This window comes from Oncorhynchus kisutch, unplaced genomic scaffold (assembly GCF_002021735.2).
Source record: "Oncorhynchus kisutch isolate 150728-3 unplaced genomic scaffold, Okis_V2 scaffold918, whole genome shotgun sequence".
NCBI lineage: Eukaryota > Metazoa > Chordata > Actinopteri > Salmoniformes > Salmonidae > Oncorhynchus > Oncorhynchus kisutch.
In genome coordinates, this window is record NW_022262863.1 from 57,698 (window position 1) to 79,357 (window position 21,660).

Genomic DNA, 21,660 nt, shown 5'->3' on the forward strand with positions numbered 1-21,660 from the left:
GACTAATATGACTATCAGAAAGATCATGATCCTATCAGAACCATAATGCTGGCTAATCTCCATGGTTACCAAGGCTCAACTGTCACCAAGTGTCAGTCAACAATCAATTGCGTTTTGATGAAAAACTGGACAACAAGGGAACATGGACATGATATGAGAAACATACTGTATTTGACTAAATAGTCTGGTTTAAGGTCAGAATTGAATAGATAAATGCCAGTACAGATACCGATAGAGGTGATGTATAGAATTACCCCTCACAGCCCTTATCTTTTAGAAAATATTGCATTGTTCAATATGCAATATAAAGCTTGTTGTCAGAAGTGTCTAGTTTAGACCAGACGTCCCATCAAGACTGTCATGGACCAGACGCCCCATCAAGACTGTCATGGACCAGACGCCCCATCAAGACTGTCATGGACCAGACGTACCATCAAGACTGTCATGGACCAGACGTCCCATCAAGACTGTCATGGACCAGACGTACCATCAAGACTGTCATGGACCAGACGTACCATCAAGACTGTCATGGACCAGACGTACCATCAAGACTGTCATGGACCAGACGTACCATCAAGACTGTCATGGACCAGACGTACCATCAAGACTGTCATGGACCAGACGTACCATCAAGACTGTCATGGACCAGACGTACCATCAAGACTGTCATGGACCAGACGTACCATCAAGACTGTCATGGACCAGACGTACCATCAAGACTGTCATGGACCAGACGTACCATCAAGACTGTCATGGACCAGACGTACCATCAAGACTGTCATGGACCAGACGTACCATCAAGACTGTCATGGACCAGACGTACCATCAAGACTGTCATGGACCAGACGTACCATCAAGACTGTCATGGACTCATCCTTCAAGAAAATCTTGTGTGACTTCATTCGAATTTGACAAGAGACAACAGTAACTGACCACAGACTAACTTTATCTTACACTCTCCATGTACCCCTCTCAACAAATACCTCCTCCATGGGCCACCTCCTCCAAGGGCCACCTCCTCCAAGGGCCACCACCTCCAAGGGCCACCTCCTCTAAGGGCCATCTCCTCCATGGGCCACCTCCTCCAAGGGCCACCTCCTCCATGGGCCACCTCCTCCAAGGGCCACCTCCTCCAAGGGCCACCTCCTCCAAGGGCCACCTCCTCCAAGGGCCACCTCCTCCAAGGGCCACCTCCTCCAGGGGCACCCCCTCTAAACTGTAGTACAACAGGCCACGTTCAGCTCTATACCCCCTCTAAACTGTAGTACAACGGGCCACGTTCAGCTCAATACCCCCTCTAAACTGTAGTACACGTTCAGCTCAATACCCCCTCTAAACTGTAGTACAACGGGCCACGTTCAGCTCAATACCCCCTCTAAACTGTAGTACACGTTCAGCTCAATACCCCTTCTAAACTGTAGTATAACGGGCCACGTTCAGCTCAATACCCCCTCTAAACTGTAGTACAACGACCCATGTTCACCTCTCCTACACACAGATATGTACACCCCCTTACACACACATACAGTGGGGAGAACAAGTATTTGATACACTGCGGATTTTGCAGGTTTTCCTACTTACAAAGCATGGAGAGGTTTGTAATTTTTATCATAGGTACACTTCAACTGTGAGAGACGGAATCTAAAACAAAAATCCAGAAAATCACATTGTATGATTTTTCATTTTAATTTGCATTTTATTGCATGACATAAGTATTTGATCATCTACCAACCAGTAAGAATTTTGGCTTTCACAGACCTCCTGTTCTCCACTCATTACCTATATTAACTGCACCTGTTTGAACTCGTTACCTGTATAAAAGACACCTGTCCACACACTCAATCAAACAGACTCCAACCTCTCCACAATGGCCAAGACCAGGGAGCTGTGTAAGGACATCAGGGATAGAATTGTAGACCTGCACAAGGCTGGGATGGGCTACAGGACAATAGGCAAGCAGCTTGGTGAGAAGGCAACAACTGGCAACAACTGGCACAATTATTAGAAAATGGAAGAAGTTCAAGATGACGGTCAATCACCCTCGGTCTGGGGCTCCATGCAAGATCTCACCTCGTGGGGCATCAATGATCAAGAGCAAGGTGAGGGATCAGCCCTGAACTACACGGCAGGACCTGGTCAATGACCTGAAGAGAGCTGGGACCACAGTCTCAAAGAAAACCATTAGTAACACACTACGCCGTCATGGATTAAAATCCTGCAGCGCACGCAAGGTCCCCCTGCTCAAGCCAGCGCATGTCCAGGCCCGTCTGAAGTTTGCCAATGACCATCTGGATGATCCAGAGGAGGAATGGGAGAAGGTCATGTGGTCTGATGAGACAAAAATATAGTTTTTTGGTCTAAACTCCACTTGCCGTGTTTGGAGGAAGAAGAAGGATGAGTACAACCCCAAGAACACCATCCCAACTGTGAAGCATGGAGGTGGAAACATCATTCTTTGGGGATGCTTTTCTGCAAAGGGGACAGGACGACTGCACCGTATTGAGGGGAGGATGGATGGGGCCATGTATCGCAAGATCTTTGAAGATGGGTTGTGGCTGGGTCTTCCAGCATGACAACGACCCGAAACACACAGCCAGGGCAACTAAGGAGTGGCTCCGTAAGAAGCATCTCAAGGTCCTGGAGTGGCCTAGCCAGTCTCCAGACCTGAACCCAATAGAAAATCTTTGGAGGGAGCTGAAAGTCCGTATTGCCCAGCGACAGCCCCGGAACCTGAAGGATCTGGAGATGGTCTGTATGGAGGAGTGGGCCAAAATCCCTGCTGCAGTGTGTGCAAACCTGGTCAAGAACTACAGGAAACGTATGATATCTGTAATTGAAAACAAAGGTTTCTGTACCAAATATTAAGTTCTGCTTTTCTGATGTATCAAATACTTATGCCATGCAATAAAATGCAAATTAATTACTTACAAATCATACAATGTGATTCTCTGGATTTTTGTTTTAGATTCCGTCTCTCACAGTTGAAGTGTACCTATGATAAAAATGACAGACCTCTACATATTTTGTAAGTAGGGAAACCTGCAAAATCAGCAGTGTATCAAATACTTGTTCTCCCCACTGTATTTACACCCCCCTACACACAGATATACTGTATATACCCCACTACACACAGATATACTGTATACACCCCCCTACACAGAGATATACTGTATACACCCCCCTACACAGAGATATACATACCCCTACACACAGATATACTGTATAAACCCCCCTACACAGATATATACATCCCCCTACACAGAGATATACTGTATACAACCCCCTACACACAGATATACTGTATACAACCCCCTACACACAGATATACTGTATATACATCCCCCTACACACAGATATACTGTATACAACCCCCTACACACAGAAATACTGTACATACCCCACTACACACATATATACTGTATATACCACCCTACACACAGATATACTGTATACACCCCCCTACACACAGATATACTGTATACACCCCCCTACACACAGATATACTGTATACAACCCCATACACAGAGATATACATCCCCCTACACAGAGATATACTGTATATAACCCACTACACACAGATATACTGTATATACCCCACTACACACAGATATACTGTATACATCCCACTACACACAGATATACTGTATATACCCCACTACACACAGATATACTGTATACAACCCCCTACACAGAGATATACATCCCCCTACACACAGATATACTGTATACAACCCCCTACACACAGAAATACTGTACATACCCCACTACACACAGATATACTGTATATACCACCCTACACACAGATATACTGTATACAACCCCCTACACACAGATATACTGTATATACCACCCTACACACAGATATACTGTATACACCACCCTACACACAGATATACTGTATACAACCCCCTACACACAGATATACTGTATACACCACCCTACACACAGCTATACTGTATACACCCCCCTACACAGAGATATACTGTATACACCACCCTACACACAGATATACTGTATGCACCCCCCTACACACAGATATATGTATACACCCATGCATCAAAACCAAATACAACACACAACACTGCAGACACCACGCACACACCATCACAGAAACGCTTAATGATCATTGTCAGAGTCACACACTGCAGGGCTCCAATGACGCTGGTGGTTGATGTCATAAGGCAGTCGTCACAGATCTGAGTTAACCTTACAGCCCTTTTCCTGGAGCTATCAAACATTTCACTTGCCATTCTCACCCATGACTGTCTGACTACTGCTGACATGTAGCCAATGCTGCCTCCCGGTCATGTCTGGTCATGCTTCTGTCACACTGATTGTATAGTTCCATGTTTGTTGGTTGTCATTTTGGTTGCATGTTGGATGTCGCATGTTTTCTAATACAACTACACTTTCCACCTGTAGTAACAGCAAATTCATCATATGTCTAAACAAGGCTTCCAGACAAGGTGCTACGGCAATCACATATAATAAGGGAACCACAGCCACGACCTGCCCAGTGACACGAACCTACCAGACGAGCTAAATTACTTCTATGCTCGCTTCGAGGCAAGCAACACTGAAACATGCATGAGAGCACCAGCTGTTCCGGACGACTGTGTGATTACGCTCTCCGTAGCCGATGTGAGTAAGACCTTTAAACAGGTCAACATTCACAAGGCCGCAGGGCCAGACGTATTACCAGGATGTTTACACCGAGCATGAGCTGACCAACTGACAAGTGTCTTCACTGACATTTTCAACCTGTCCCTGACTGAGCAGACCACCCTAGTCAAGGAGACCCCAATAGATGTAATCATGTCACTATAATCATGTACACTGCAGAACACTACAGAACACTACAGAACACTACAGTACACTACAGAAGACTACAGTACACTACAGAACACGCCAGTACACTACAGTACACGACAGTACACTACAGTACACGACAGTACACTACAGAACACTACAGTACACTACAGAACACTACAGAACACTACAGAACACTACAGAACACTACAGAATACTACAGAACACTACAGTACACTACAGAACACTACAGAACACTACAGTACACTACAGAACACTACAGTACACTACAGAACACTACAGTACACTACAGTACACTACAGAACACTACAGTACACTACAGAACACTACAGTACACTACAGTACACTACAGAACACTACAATACACTACAGTACACTACAGTACACTACAGTACACTACAGAACACTACAATACACTACAGTACACTACAGTACACTACAGAACACTACAGTACACTACAGAACACTACAGAATACTACAGTACACTACAGAACAGTACAGAACACTACAGTACACTACAGTACACTATACTACAGAACACTACAGAACACTACAGAACACTACAGTACACTACAGAACACTACAGAACACTACAGAACACTACAGAACACTACAGAATACTACAGTACACTATAGAACACTAGACTACACTACAGAACACTACAGAACACTACAGAACACTACAGTACACTACAGAACACTACAGAACACTACAGTACACTACAGAACACTACAGAACACTACAGAACACTACAGAAGACTACAGTACACTACAGAACACTACAGAACACTACAGTAGACTACAGAACACTACAGAACACTACAGTACACTACAAATCAAAATCAAATCAAATCAAATGTATTTATATAGCCCTTCGTACATCAGCTGATATCTCAAAGTGCTGTACAGAAACCCAGCCTAAAACCCCAAACAGCAAGCAATGCAGGTGTAGAAGCACGGTGGCTAGGAAAAACTCCCTAGAAAGGCCAAAACCTAGGAAGAAACCTAGAGAGGAACCAGACTGGGGTGGCCAGTCCTCTTCTGGCTGTGCCGGGTGGAGATTATAACAGAACATGGCCAAGATGTTCAAATGTTCATAAATGACCAGCATGGTCGTATAATAATAAGGCAGAACAGTTGAAACTGGAGCAGCAGCACAGTCAGATGGACTGGGGACAGCAAGGAGTCATCATGTCAGGTAGTCCTGGGGCATGGTCCTAGGGCTCAGGTCCTCCGAGAGAGAGAGAAAAAAAGAGAGAATTAGAGAGAGCATATGTGGGGTGGCCAGTCCTCTTCTGGCTGTGCCGGGTGGAGATTAAAACAGAACATGGTCAAGATGTTCAAATGTTCATAAATGATCAGCATGTTCGAATAATAAGAAGGCAGAACAGTTGAAACTGGAGCAGCAGCACGGCCAGGTGGACTGGGGACAGCAAGGAGTCATCATGTCAGGTAATCCTGGGGCATGGTCCTAGGGCTCAGGTCCTCCGAGAGAGAGAAGGAGAGAATTAGAGAACGCACACTTAGATTCACATAGGACACCGAATAGGACAGGAGAAGTACTCCAGATATAACACACTGACCCTAGCCCCCCGACACATAAACTACTGCAGCATAAATAATGAAGGCTGAGACAGGAGGGGTCAGGAGACACTGTAGACCCATCCGAGGACACCCCCGGACAGGGCCAAACAGGAAGGATATAACCTCACCCACTTTGCCAAAGCACAGCCCCCACTACAGTACACTACAGTACACTACAGAACACTACAGAATACTACAGAACACTATAGAACACTAGACTACACTACAGAACACTACAGAACACTACAGTACACTACAGTACACTACAGAACACTACAGTACACCACAGAACACTACAGAACACTACAGTACACTACAGTACACTATAGAACACTACAGAACACTACAGTACACTACAGTACACTACAGTACACTACAGAACACTACAGTACACTACAGAACACTACAGAATACTACAGTACACTATAGAACACTAGACTACACTACAGAATACTACAGTACACTATAGAACACTAGACTACACTACAGTACACTACAGTACACTACAGAACACTACAGTACACTACAGAAGACTACAGAACACTACAGTACACTACAGAACACTACAGAATACTACAGTACACTATAGAACACTAGACTACACTACAGAATACTACAGTACACTATAGAACACTAGACTACACTACAGAACACTACAAAACACTACAGTACACTACAGAACACTACAGAATACTACAGTACACTAGACTACACTACAGAACACTACAGTACACTACAGAACACTACAGAATACTACAGTACACTATAGAACACTAGACTACACTACAGAATACTACAGTACACTACAGTACACTACAGAACACTACAGTACACTACAGTACACTACAGAACACTACAGTACACTACAGAACACTACAGTACACTACAGAACACTACAGAATACTACAGTACACTATAGAACACTACAGAACACTACAGTAAACTACAGAACACTACAGAACACTACAGTACACTACAGTACACTACAGTACACTACAGAACACTACAGTACACTACAGTACACTAGACTACACTACAGAACACTACAGAACACTACAGAACACTACAGTACACTACAGAACACTACAGTACACTACAGTACACTAGACTACACTACAGAACACTACAGAACACTACAGTACACTACAGAACACTACAGTACACTACAGAACACTACAGAATACTACAGTACACTACAGAACACTACAGTACACTACAGAACACTACAGAATACTACAGTACACTATAGAACACTACAGAACACTACAGTAAACTACAGAAGACTACAGAACACTACAGAACACTACAGAACACTACAGTACACTACAGTACACTACAGTACACTACAGAACACTACAGTACACTACAGTACACTAGACTACACTACAGAACACTACAGAACACTACAGAACACTACAGAACACTACAGTACACTACAGAACACTACAGTACACTACAGTACACTAGACTACACTACAGAACACTACAGAACACTACAGTACACTACAGAACACTACAGTACACTAGACTACACTACAGTACACTACAGAACACTACAGTACACTACAGTACACTACAGTACACTAGACTACACTACAGAACACTACAGAACACTACAGAACACTAGACTACACTACAGTACACTACAGTACACTACAGAACACTACAGAACACTACAGAACACTAGACTACACTACAGAACACTACAGTACACTACAGAACACTACAGAACACTACAGAACACTACAGAACACTAGACTACACTACAGAACACTACAGAACACTACAGTACACTACAGAACACTACAGAACACTACAGTACACTACAGAACACTACAGAACACTACAGTACACTACAGAACACTAGACTACACTACAGAACACTACAGAACACTACAGTACACTACAGTACACTAGACTACACTACAGTACACTTTAGAACACTACAGAACACTACAGTACACTACAGAACACTACAGTACACTACAGAACACTACAGAACACTACAGTACACTACAGTACACTACAGAACACTACAGAACACTACAGAACACTACAGTACACTACAGTACACTACAGAATACTACAGTACACTATAGAACACTACAGAACACTACACTACAGAACACTACAGAACACTACAGAACACTACAGTACACTACAGTACACTACAGAACACTACAGTACAAGGACAGAGATAATATTGAAAACAATCAACAACAAGGTTTGCTTTCACTTACTGATCAATATATTGATCATTTAAATCAGGGATGTCAAAATCATTCCACAGAGGGCCGAGTGTCTACAGGTTTTTGGTTTCAATTAAGACATAGACTACCAGCTGAGGGGAGTTCCTTACTATTACTTATTACTTATTAGTGACCTTCATTTATCAATCAATTACAAGGGAGGAGTCGAGAACCTGCAGACACGCTGCCCTCCGTGGAATGAGTTTAACACGTGGATGAAGTCATCACCATGTGAGAAACATGGGAGCTGGTCAGTGTGAATGGCAGTACCATACTCCTGTACACTCTGAGATAAAAGGGTTCCAAAAGGGTTCCTTGGCTGTCCACATAGGAGAGCCCTCTTTGGTTCCAGGTAGAACCCTTTTCGGTTCCATGTAGAACCCTCTGTAGAAAGGTGTTCTACCTGGAACCAGGTAGGGTTCTTCAAAGGGTTCTCCTATGGGGACAGCCGTGGAACCCTTTTAGGTTCTAGATAGCACCTTTTTTCTGAGCATCGCTTATGCACTAAACTAGCCTAATGAATGACAGTGAAACTGGTGATGGGGCTGGGGGGTGAGCTGAATTAGCATTTTCATCCTGTATCTGTCCTGATTTGTCAGGCTGTGAAGCCGACTTCCATCATGATCTGATGAAAAAACAGAAAGAGAAAATTGAGGGCGAATGAAAACTCACGCAAACCTCTGTCTCTCTCCTCCCCTCCTAAATGATTGTGGTCATCACATGATGACAGAGAGAGACCCTTTCCTTAATACTCCTGGTCCCTTTAAATAGCTGTGTGTCACTGTACATCCTCCAGCTTCAAAAATACCACCAACCAACACAGAATGTCCAGGAACAACATCAAACAAGGTAGCTACCTCTAAGAACAAGCCAGGCAGTGCATGCAGAGAGCAGGGACCAGGGAGCAGGGACCAGGGAGCAGGGAGCAGGGACCAGGGAGCAGGGACCAGGGAGCAGGGAGCAGGGAGCAGGGAGCAGGGACCAGGGACCAGGGAGCAAGGAGCAGGGAGCAGGGAGCAAGGACCAGGGACCAGGGACCAGGGAGCAAGGACCAGGGAGCAAGGACCAGGGACCAGGGAGCAGGGAGCAGGGAGCAAGGAGCAAGGACCAGGGAGCAGGGAGCAGGGAACAGGGAGCAGGAAGCAGTGAGCAGGGACCAGGGACCAGGGTGAAGGGAGCAGAGATCAGGGACCAGGGACCAGGGACTGAGGAGCTATACATGCATGCCTCTGCCTGTGGAACTAGATTCTCTCCTCTGTTTACCACCTCTTCTTCCCTTTCTCTTTTCCTCTTCCTCCCTCAACCAGTCAGTCACTATCCAGTGTCAGTGTTGTCTCTCTTCATCCTCTTCTCCTTCTATTCCTCTGTATGTGTCAGTGTTGTCTCTCTTCATCATCTTCTCCTTCTATTCCTCTGTCAGTGTCAGTGTTGTCTCTCTTCATCATCTTCTCCTTCTATGCCTCTGTATGTGTCAGTGTTGTCTCTCTTCATCATCTTCTCCTTCTATTCCTCTGTCAGTGTCAGTGTTGTCTCTCTTCATCCTCTTCTCCTTCTATTCCTCTGTCAGTGTCAGTGTTGTCTCTCTTCATCCTCTTCTCCTTCTATTCCTCTGTCAGTGTCAGTGTTGTCTCTCTTCATCATCTTCTCCTTCTACCCCTCTGTCAGTGTTGCCCTCTCCCTCCTGTCCTCATCCCTCTATCCTGCCCTTTCCTCCTTCTCATTGCTCTTCTCATTGTTCCCCTCTCCCTCAATACTTCCACCAGTTTGAGTGCTGCATCTGCCTTGTGAGACAGGATCCCATCCACACCTCTCTCTATTCCTCTTCTCACTCTCTCTCTGCCAGTGTCAGTGCTGCTCCTGGCTGGTGAGAGGATCCTGTCCTCTCCCTCTATTGCCCTCCTCTCTCTCAACTCCTTCAACCTCATCTCTATTTATCTCATCATCCTCATCCTTCTCCCTCTCTCCCTCTCTCTTCCAGTGTGGGCTCTGCTCATGGTGTTGGTGTGTGTGGAGCTGCGTGGCAGTGACAGGGCGAGCGCGGCGCCCATTTGTGTCCACGGCCAGGCGGGGTGCCACTTCCTCTCCCTGGCAGACCTCTTTGACCGGGTCATCCAGCACAGTGCCAGGATGCACAGCATCTCCAGTGACCTGCACTCTGAATTCGTAAGTCCCATATCTTTCTCTAGTATGCTCAAGGTTACCTCTCTCTTTCTTTCTTTCTCTCTCTGTATCTCTGTCACTAATGACACAGTCCTGGTCTCTTTCTCTCTCTCTCTGTATCTCTGTCACTAATGACACAGTCCTAGTCTCTTTCTCTCTCTCTCTCTGTATCTCTGTCACTAATGACACAGTCCTAGTCTCTTTCTCTCTCTGTATCTCTGTCACTAATGACACAGTCCTAGTCTCTTTCTCTCTCTCTCTCTGTATCTCTGTCACTAATGACACAGTCCTAGTCTCTTTCTCTCTCTGTATCTCTGTCACTAATGACACAGTCCTAGTCTCTTTCTCTCTCTCTCTCTGTATCTCTGTCACTAATGACACAGTCCTAGTCTCTTTCTCTCTCTGTATCTCTGTCACTAATGACACAGTCCTAGTCTCTTTCTCTCTCTCTCTCTGTATCTCTGTCACTAATGACACAGTCCTAGTCTCTTTCTCTCTCTCTCTGTATCTCTGTCACTACTGACACAGTCCTAGTCTCTTTCTCTCTCTGTATCTCTGTCCCTAATGACACAGTCGTAGTCTCTCTCTCTCTGTCTCTGTCACTAATGACACAGTCCTAGTCTCTCTCTCTCTCTCTGTCACTAATGACAGAACCCACTATGGTTGTTGATGTGACATATTGGTTTGGGATAATCAGATGTAGAAAAGAGGATTTTAAGATGGAAATCTTGACGTTAAGAACAACAGTCTTTCAACATGTCATGTTTTGTTTTGATCTTTATTTAACCTTTATTCAATGACAGCCTGGGAACAGTGGGTTAACTGGTCTAGGAACAGTGGGTTAACTGGTCTAGGAACAGTGGGTTAACTGGTCTAGGAACAGTGGGTTAACTGGTCTAGGAACAGTGGGTTAACTGGTCTAGGAACAGTGGGTTAACTGCCTGTTCAGGGGCAGAACAACAGATTTGTACCTTGTCAGCTCGGGGGTTTGAACTTGCAACCTTCCGGTTACTAGTCCAACGCTCTAACCACTAGGCTACCCTGCCACCCCAATGTAGCAGATCACTAAATCAAATCAAAGTGTATTTGTCACGTGCGCTGAATACAACAGGTATTTCACACCTTACAGTGAAATGCTTACTTACAGGCTCTAACCAATAGTGCAAAAAAGGTATTAGGTGACCAATAGGTAAGTAAAGAATTAAAAACAACAGTAAAAAGACAGTGAAAAACAGTAGCGAGGCTTTATACAGTAGAGAGGCTATATACAGTAGCGAGAACAGTCTATGACTGGGGTAGCTGGGTCTTTGACCATTTTTAGGGCCTTCCTCTGACACCGCCTGGTGTAGAGATCCTGGATGGCAGGCAGCTTAGCCCCAGTGATGTACTGGGCTGTACGCACTACCCTCTGTAGTGCCTTGCGGTCAGAGGCAGAGCAATTGCCATATCAGGCAGTGATGCAACCAGCCAGAATGCTCTCGATGTTGCAGCTATAGAACGTTTTGAGGATCTCAGGGCCAAATCATTTTAGTTTCCTGTGGGGGAATAGGCTTTGTTGTGCCCTCTTCACGACATTCTTGGTGTGTTTGGACCATTCTAGTTTGTTGGTAAAGTGGAGACCAAGGAACTTGAAGCTCTCAATCTGCTCCACTACAGCCCCGTCAATGAGAATGGGGGCATACTCGGTCCTCCTTTTCCTGTAGTCCACAATCATCTCCTTAGTCTTGGTTATGTTGAGGGATAGGTAGTTATTCTGGCACCACCTGGCCAGGTCTCGTCGTTGTCGGTGATCAGGCCTACCACTGTTGTGTCGTCTGCAAACTAAATGATGGTGTTGGAGTCGTGCCTGACCATGCAGTCATGAGTGAACAGGGAGTACAGGAGGGGACTGAACACGCACCCCTGGGGGGCTCCAGTGTTGAGGATCAGCGTGGCAGATGTGCTGCTACCTACCCTCAACACCTGGGGTCGGCCCGTCAGGAAGTCCAGGATCCAGTTGCAGAGGGAGGTATTTAGTCCCAGGATCCTTAGCTTAGTGATGAGCTTTGAGGGTACTATGGTGTTTATAATGCTGAGCTGTAGTCAATGAATAGCATTCTCACATAGGTGTTCCTTTTGTCCAGATGGGAAAGGGTAGTGTGGAGTGCAATAGAGATTGCATCATCTGTAGATCTGTTTGGGCGGTATGCAAATTGGAGTTTCTGGGATAATGGTGTTGATGTGAGCCATTAACAGCCTTTGAAAGCACTTCATGTCTATGGACGTGAGTGCTACGGTCTGTAGTCATTTAGGCAGGTTGCCTTTGTGTTCTTGGGCACAGGGACTATTGTTGTCTGCTTGAAACATGTTGGTATTACAGACTCAAACAAGGACATGTTGAAAATGTCAGTGAAGACACCTGCCAGTTGGTCAGCACATGCCCGGAGCACACGTCCTGGTAATCCGTCTGGCCCCACAGCCTTGTATATGTTGACCTGTTTAGAGGTCTTACTCACGTCGGCTACGGAGAGCGTGCTCACACAGTCGTCCGGAACAGCTGATGCTCTCATGCATGCCTCAGTGTTGTTTGCCACGAAGCAAGCATAGAAGTGATTTAACTAGACTAGTAGGCTCGTGTCACTGGGCAGCTCGCGGCTGTGCTTCCCTCTGTAATCTGTAATAGTTTGCAAGCCCTGCCACATAAGACGAGCATCGGAGCCGGTGTAGTATGATTCAATCTTAGCCCTGTATTGACACTTTGCGTGTTTGATGGTTCGTCGCAGGGCATAGCAGGATTTCTTGTAAGCTTCCGGGTTAGAGTCCCGCACCTTGAAAGCGGCAGCTCTGCCCTATAGCTCAATGCGAATGTTACCTGTAATCCATGGCTTCTGGTTGGGGTATGTACGTACAGTCACTGTGGGGACGACATCCTCAACGCACTTATTGATTAAGCCAGTGACTGATGTGGTGTACTCCTCAATGCCATCGGAAGAATCCCAGAACATATACCAGTCTGTGATAGCAAAACAGTCCTGTAGTTTAGTATCTGCTGCATCTGTCACTGTTGCTTCCTGCTTTCATTTTTGCTTGTAAGCAGGAATCAGGAGGATAGAGTTGTGGTCAGATTTACCAAATGATGGGCGAGGGAGAGCTTTGTATGTGTCTCTGTGTGTGGAGTACAGGTGATCTAGAATTTGTTTCCCTCTGGTTGCACATTTAACATGTTAATATACATTTGGTAGATCTGATTTAAGTTTCCCTGCATTAAAGACTATGGCCACTAGGAGCGCCGCCTCTGGGTGAGTGGTTTCCTGTTTGCTCATTTCCTTATATAGCTGACTGAGTGCAGTCTTAGTGCCAGCATCTATCTGTGGTGGTAAATAAACAGCCACGAAAAGTATAGCTGAAAACTCTCTAGGCAAGTAGTGTGGCCTGAAATGTATCACAATATACTCTACTTCAGGCGATCAAAATCTAGATACTTCCTCAGATTTCGTGGACCAGCTGTTGTTTACAAATATGCACAGACCCCCCCTCTTCCCGGATTGTGCTGTTCTATCTTGCCGGTGCAGCATATATCCTGCTAGCTGAATATCCATGTCGTCATTCAGCCACGATTCCGTGAAACACAGGATATTACAGTTTTTGATGTCCCGTTGGTAGGATATTCGTGATCGTACCTCGTCTAATTTATTGTCCAATGATTGCATGTTGGCGAGTAATATTGATGGTAACGGCAGCTTTCCCACTCGTCTTCTCCGCGTCCTCATGAGGCTTCCGGCTCTTTGTCCTCTGTACCTGCGTCGCTTCCTCTTTCAAATAACGGGGATGTCGGGTGTTTGGAGAATGTCCTGTGCGTCCTGCTTGTTGTAGAAAAATGATTTGTCTAGTCCGAGGTGAGTGATCGTTGTCCTGATATCCAGAAGCTCTTTGTCTAATCCGAGGTGAGTGATCGCTGTCCTGATATCCAGAAGCTCTTTGTCTAAACCGAGGTGAGTGATCGTTGTCCTGATATCCAGAAGCTCTTTGTCTAATCCGAGGTGAGTGATCGTTGTCCTGATATCCAGAAGCTCTTTGTCTAATCCGAGGTGAGTGATCGCTGTCCTGATATCCAGAAGCTCTTTGTCTAATCCGAGGTGAGTGATCGTTGTCCTGATATCCAGAAGCTCTTTGTCTAATCCGAGGTGAGTGATCGTTGTCCTGATATCCAGAAGCTCTTTGTCTAATCCGAGGTGAGTGATCGCTGTCCTGATATCCAGAAGCTCTTTGTCTAATCCGAGGTGAGTGATCTCTGTCCTGATATCCAGAAGCTCTTTGTCTAATCCGAGGTGAGTGATCGTTGTCCTGATATCCAGAAGCTCTTTGTCTAATCCGAGGTGAATGATCGTTGTCCTGATATCCAGAAGCTCTTTGTCTAATCCGAGGTGAGTGATCGTTGTCCTGATATCCAGAAGCTCTTTGTCTAATCCGAGGTGAGTGATCGTTGTCCTGATATCCAGAAGCTCTTTGTCTAATTCGAGGTGAGTGATCTCTGTCCTGATATCCAGAAGCTCTTTGTCTAATCCGAGGTGAGTGATCGTTGTCCTGATATCCAGAAGCTCTTTGTCTAATTCGAGGTGAGTGATCTCTGTCCTGATATCCAGAAGCTCTTTGTCTAATCCGAGGTGAGTGATCGTTGTCCTGATATCCAGAAGCTCTTTGTCTAATTCGAGGTGAGTGATCGCTGTCCTGATATCCAGAGCTCTTTTCTGCTGTAAGATACGGTTGCAGAAACATTATGTACAAAATAAGTTACAAATAACGCAAAAAAAACACATAATTTTTTGCTGGTTTCAATTTAGAAAGAGGAAATTGCATGTTTAAAGTGATAGTTCACCCAAATGACAAAATAACATATTGGTTTCCTTACCCTGTAAGCAGTCTATTGCCAAGGTAAGAGAGCAGTCTATTGCCAAGGTAAGACAGCAGTCTATTGCCAAGGTAAGAGAGCAGTCTATTGCCAAGGTAAGACAGCAGTCTATTGCCAAGGTAAGAGAGCAGTCTATTGCCAAGGTAGAGAGCAGTCTATTGCCAAGGTAAGACAGCAGTCTATTGCCAAGGTAAGAGAGCAGTCTATTGCCAAGGTAAGACAGCAGTCTATTGCCAAGGTAAGAGAGCAGTCTATTGCCAAGGTAAGACAGCAGTCTATTGCCAAGGTAAGAGAGCAGTCTATTGCCAAGGTAAGACAGCAGTCTATTGCCAAGGTAAGAGAGCAGTCTATTGCCAAGGTAAGAGAGCAGTCTATTGCCAAGGTAAGACAGCAGTCTATTGCCAAGGTAAGAGAGCAGTCTATTGCCAAGGTAAGACAGCAGTCTATTGCCAAGGTAAGAGAGCAGTCTATTGCCAAGGTAAGACAGCAGTCTATTGCCAAGGTAAGAGAGCAGTCTATTGCCAAGGTAAGACAGCAGTCTATTGCCAAGGTAAGAGAGCAGTCTATTGCCAAGGTAAGGTAAGAGAGCAGTCTATTGCCAAGGTAAGACAGCAGTCTATTGCCAAGGTAAGACAGCAGTCTATTGCCAAGGTAAGACAGCAGTCTATTGCCAAGATAAGACAGCAGTCTATTGCCAAGGTAAGACAGCAGTCTATTGCCAAGGTAAGAGAGCAGTCTATTGCCAAGGTAAGACAGCAGTCTATTGCCAAGGTAAGAGAGCAGTCTATTGCCAAGGTAAGACAGCAGTCTATTGCCAAGGTAAGAGAGCAGTCTATTGCCAAGGTAAGACAGCAGTCTATTGCCAAGGTAAGAGAGCAGTCTATTGCCAAGGTAAGACAGCAGTCTATTGCCAAGGTAAGAGAGCAGTCTATTGCCAAGGTAAGACAGCAGTCTATTGCCAAGGTAAGAGAGCAGTCTATTGCCAAGGTAAGAGAGCAGTCTATTGCCAAGGTAAGACAGCAGTCTATTGCCAAGGTAAGACAGCAGTCTATTGCCAAGGTAAGACAGCAGTCTATTGCCAAGATAAGACAGCAGTCTATTGCCAAGGTAAGAGAGCAGTCTATTGCCAAGGTAAGAGAGCAGTCTATTGCCAAGATAAGAGAGCAGTCTATTGCCAAGGTAGGAGAGCAGTCTATTGCCAAGGTAAGAGAGCAGTCTATTGCCAAGGTAAGAGAGCAGTCTATTGCCAAGGTAAGAGAGCAGTCTATTGCCAAGGTAAGACAGCAGTCTATTGCCAAGGTAAGAGAGCAGTCTATTGCAAAGGTAAGACAGCAGTCTATTGCCAAGGTAGGGGGCAGTCTATTGCCAAGGTAAGAGAGCAGTCTATTGCCAAGATAAGAGAGCAGTCTATTGCCAAGATAAGAGAGCAGTCTATTGCCAAGGTAAGAGAGCAGTCTATTGCCAAGGTAAGACAGCAGTCTATTGCCAAGGTAAGAGAGCAGTCTATTGCCAAGGTAAGACAGCAGTCTATTGCCAAGGTAAGAGAGCAGTCTATTGCCAAGGTAAGAGAGCAGTCTATTGTCAAGGTAAGACAGCAGTCTATTGCCAAGGTAAGAGAGCAGTCTATTGCAAAGGTAAGACAGCAGTCTATTGCCAAGGTAGGGGGCAGTCTATTGCCAAGGTAAGAGAGCAGTCTATTGCCAAGATAAGAGAGCAGTCTATTGCCAAGATAAGAGAGCAGTCTATTGCCAAGGTAAGAGAGCAGTCTATTGCCAAGATAAGACAGCAGTCTATTGCCAAGGTAAGAGAGCAGTCTATTGCCAAGGTAAGACAGCAGTCTATTGCCAAGGTAAGAGAGCAGTCTATTGCCAAGGTAAGACAGCAGTCTATTGCCAAGGTAAGAGAGCAGTCTATTGCCAAGGTAAGAGAGCAGTCTATTGCCAAGGTAAGACAGCAGTCTATTGCCAAGATAAGACAGCAGTCTATTGTCAAGATAAGACATTAGTCTATTGTCAAGGTAAGACAGCAGTCTATTATAATTTTGTTATTTGGGTGAACTATCCCTTTAAAGGTTCTACAAGCTTTTTGTTTCTTTGCTTTCGAAGGCTTTGCTCTTCAGAGATGCAGCTCCTTTGACTCTCTGACCTTTTGCTTTCTACCTACGTCTTCTCTGTCAACTCAATTCCTCTTTCTCTCCTTTCTTCTTCCCTCCTTCAGGAGCAATATGTTCTGCCAAGCAGAAATCATATTGGCAGGATAAACCGCCACTGCCATACAGCCACCATACTAACCCCTAATGGCAAAGAGAACGCGCAGAGACTGGCTGTGAGTCTTACAACTCTGTTTAATCAACTATTGTTTACCATAGTACTACCCCTCTCTGCTTCCTGTAGTAACCTTGTCTGTTCCCTGATGGTACTACCCCTCTCTGCTTCCTGTAGTAACCTTGTCTGTTCCCTGATGGTACTACCCCTCTCTGCTTCCTGTAGTAACCTTGTCTGTTCCCTGATGGTACTAACCCTCTCTGCTTCCTGTAGTAACCTTGTCTGTTCCCTGATGGTAGTACCCCTCTCTGCTTCCTGTAGTAACCTTGTCTGTTCCCTGATGGTAGTACCCCTCTCTGCTTCCTGTAGTAACCTTGTCTGTTACCTGATGGTACTACCCCTCTCTGCTTCCTGTAGTAACCTTGTCTGTTCCCTGATGGTACTACGCCTCTCTGCTTCCTGTAGTAACCTTGTCTGTTCCCTGATGGTACTGCCCCTCTCTGCTTCCTGTAGTAACCTTGTCTGTTCCCTGAGAGTACTACCCCTCTCTGCTTCCTGTAGTAACCTTGTCTGTTCCCTGATGGTACTACCCCTCTCTGCTTCCTGTAGTACCCATGTCTGTCTCCAGATGTAGACTGCTTCTATGTCTTTGCTTGTGTCTGTCTTCTCTCTTTCAACACTCAATAACCAACTCTACAAGAACATACAATTCTACTTGCTCTCTCTCTCTCTCCTCAGAGAGAGGAGTTAACGGAGGTGATTCTGAAGCTGCTGGTAGCATGGAAGGATCCTCTGTGGCAGTTCCACCAGAACATGGTTCACCAGGATGACTTCAACAACTTCAGCTCCAACAAAGCACTGGAGATGAGCTACATGGTGCACGAGCTCCGCAAGGGAGTCGAGAAGGTGGCTGATAAGGTAAGAGAAAGACGGGGGGAGAAGATGGCTGATAGGGTAAGAGGAAGATGGGGGGAGAAGATGGCTGATAGGGTAAGAGGAAGACAGGGGGAGAAGGTGGCTGATAGGGTAAGAGGAAGACGGGGGGAGATAGTGGCTGATAAGGTAAGAGGAAGATAAGTGAAGGTGGCTGATAGGTTAAGAGAAAGATGGAGGGAGAAGGTGGCTGATAGGGCAAGAGGAAGATGGGGGAGAAGGTGGCTGATAGGGTATGGGACGGTTGAGCTAGCATAGGCTAATGCGATTAGCATGAGGTTGTAAGTATCAAGAAAATTTCACAGGACATAGACATATCTGATATTGGCAGAAAGCTTAAATTCTTGTTAATCTAACTGCACTGTCCAATTTACAGTAGCTAATACACTAAAATAATACCATGCTATTGTTTGAGGAGAGTGCACAGTTATGAACATGAAAAGTTATTAATAAACCAATTCAGCACATTTGGGCAGTCTTAATACAACATTTTGAACATAAATGCAATGGTTCATTGGATCAGTCGGGGCGGCAGGGTAGCCTAGTGGTTAGAGCGTTGGGCTAGTTCAAATCTCCGAGCTGACATGGTACAAATCTGTCGTTCTGCCCCTGAACAAGGCAGTTAACCCACTGTTCCTAGGCCGTCATTGAAAATAAGAATTTGTTCTGACCTGCCTAGTAAAATAAAAGTCGAAAACTTTGCACAAACACTGCTGCCATCTAGTGGCCAACATCTAAATAGTGCCTGGACTGGAAAAATGCATTTCTCTTGCATTTCAAAGATGATGATACAAAAAAATGCATGTTTTTTACCAGATCTAATGTGTTATATTCTACTACATTCATTTCACATTTACACAAACTTCAAAGGGTTTCCTTTCAAATGGTATCAAGAATATGAATGTCCTTGCTTCAGGTCCTGAGCTACCGGCAGTATGTCATTTTAGGCAACAATGTAAAAAAGGGGGCAGATCCTTCTACACAAACATTTCTACTTGACTGAGGCTCAATTCTAGAAAAGAATCATCACTTGAATCCATCATTACTGTTTGTTAAGATGATTATGTTAAACATTGCCTATGGTTTTATGTAAGAGTTATAATGTGAAATGTCTCACAGATGACGAAGTGTGTATGACACTGAATGAATCACAGAGATGGGGGGAGAAAGACAGAGAGACAGAGACAGAGAGAGAGAGAGAGAGAGAGAGAGAGAGAGAGAGAGAGAGAGAGAGAGAGAGAGAGAGAAAGCAAATAAGGCAGAGTTAGCCTTGAGCATACATACTATAGTGACAGTGAGTGAGTGAGCGTGAGAGAGAGAATGAAATAAAGATATAGATAGTGGGAGAGAGAAAGCTAATTAAAGCAAATAAGACAGAGTTAGCCTTGAGCATATTATAGTGAAAACAGAGTCCTATAGCAGCTTGATCCCTAGTGACATTGTGTAGACTGATGTTGACACCATCACTGAGTCAGTGACGATTGCAGATGCCAACCAGGATGTTACTAGACAATCCTCGCTCTGCTACTGGGTTGGCATGTGATAACTCACGAGAGAAGACACACACACACACACACCTCCTTTTGCAATATGTACAGAAAGTAAAATTCCTTATCTCTAACAATCCACTGTCTGTGTCCCTCTCTCTCAGATGCAGCACCTGGGGATGATCAGTAACTCCCTGAGTGGCCTGTCCTCCCCTGAGGCCTTGGACCCCTCGTCAGACACCAGCGGAGAGTCCCAGGCCATGAGCGACCACGACCTACTCTACTGCTTCAGACGGGACTCCAACAAGGTCCAGAACTATCTGAAGATCCTCAAGTGCAGGATCGTACCTGAGAACGGATGCTGAGATGTGAAGACAAGACAAGAGGCGTGACTTTCACAAGCTACCGTGTCAATCAAGGAAATCAAGGACACATCATGAATAGACACGATGATAAGACCGGGAGAAGAGACTGGGACTGTGGCACTTTCCTCCTCCTGACAAGTCCAACGATAACTTCCACCAGCGACAACATCTTAATGTCTTCTATGTACTGTATTTATGTCATGTCACAGAGAAATATAGTACAGATGTACGATCTTAATCTGATCACCCTGTTGCAGGAGAACTTTCCTGCAATGCAGTCCATTTAAACATGTAGTGTATTTGAGGTTTCAAAAAGGCTTCTAAAGTTCGTCATTTTCACTTTGAAATTTCAGACTTGATTTTCCCTAACGACAAATGTGTCAAGCCATACAAAAAATATCATGAATTATAATCCACGTAATAATTCACATTTACTTTGCTGCAGGATTATTTTCCTGCTGTAGAAAACTGGCTCAAATTAAATCCTACACCTGTATGTAACTTATCTTGATGATGAAAACTTGAATTTTCCCTCAGAGTTTGGGGGGCAGAGCCACTGGAGTAGAATATCATAAATACTGCCATGACCATATCACCTTTAGGTTTAGAGTACATGCATGTTTCATATAATTAATCCATTTCATGTTTTAAATGTACAGTTTCAAGAGGGAGATGGGCTGTAACTCAGAAAGAAATTCATGGAAATTAACTAATGTTGTTTATTTTTTATTTCTAAGACCAACTAGACATGAAATGTTCTTTCAAATAAATACATTGTGACAAAATCAGAACTCAGAACTCTATTGTGATTGATTGATTGTGTGTGTGTGTGTGCATGAGGTTTACTGGGTTTGACGTACCAAGTGGAGGCTGCTATAACAGCCTCCACTCTTCTGGG

General features: G+C 44.8%; 1 protein-coding gene across 1 annotated transcript; it reads left to right on the forward strand.

Moving 5' to 3' along the window:
• The first annotated feature begins 360 nt into the window (after window positions 1-360).
• On the forward strand, window positions 361-21,547 carry LOC116363226 (uncharacterized). The gene is made up of 7 exons (XM_031817034.1): window positions 361-791; window positions 1,010-1,221; window positions 10,509-10,529; window positions 10,644-10,828; window positions 17,931-18,038; window positions 18,716-18,895; window positions 20,562-21,547. Exons 1-7 carry the CDS (start codon window positions 361-363, stop codon window positions 20,760-20,762), a joined length of 1,338 nt encoding a protein of 445 aa, XP_031672894.1. The 3' UTR covers window positions 20,763-21,547.
• Window positions 21,548-21,660: the final 113 nt, after the last annotated feature.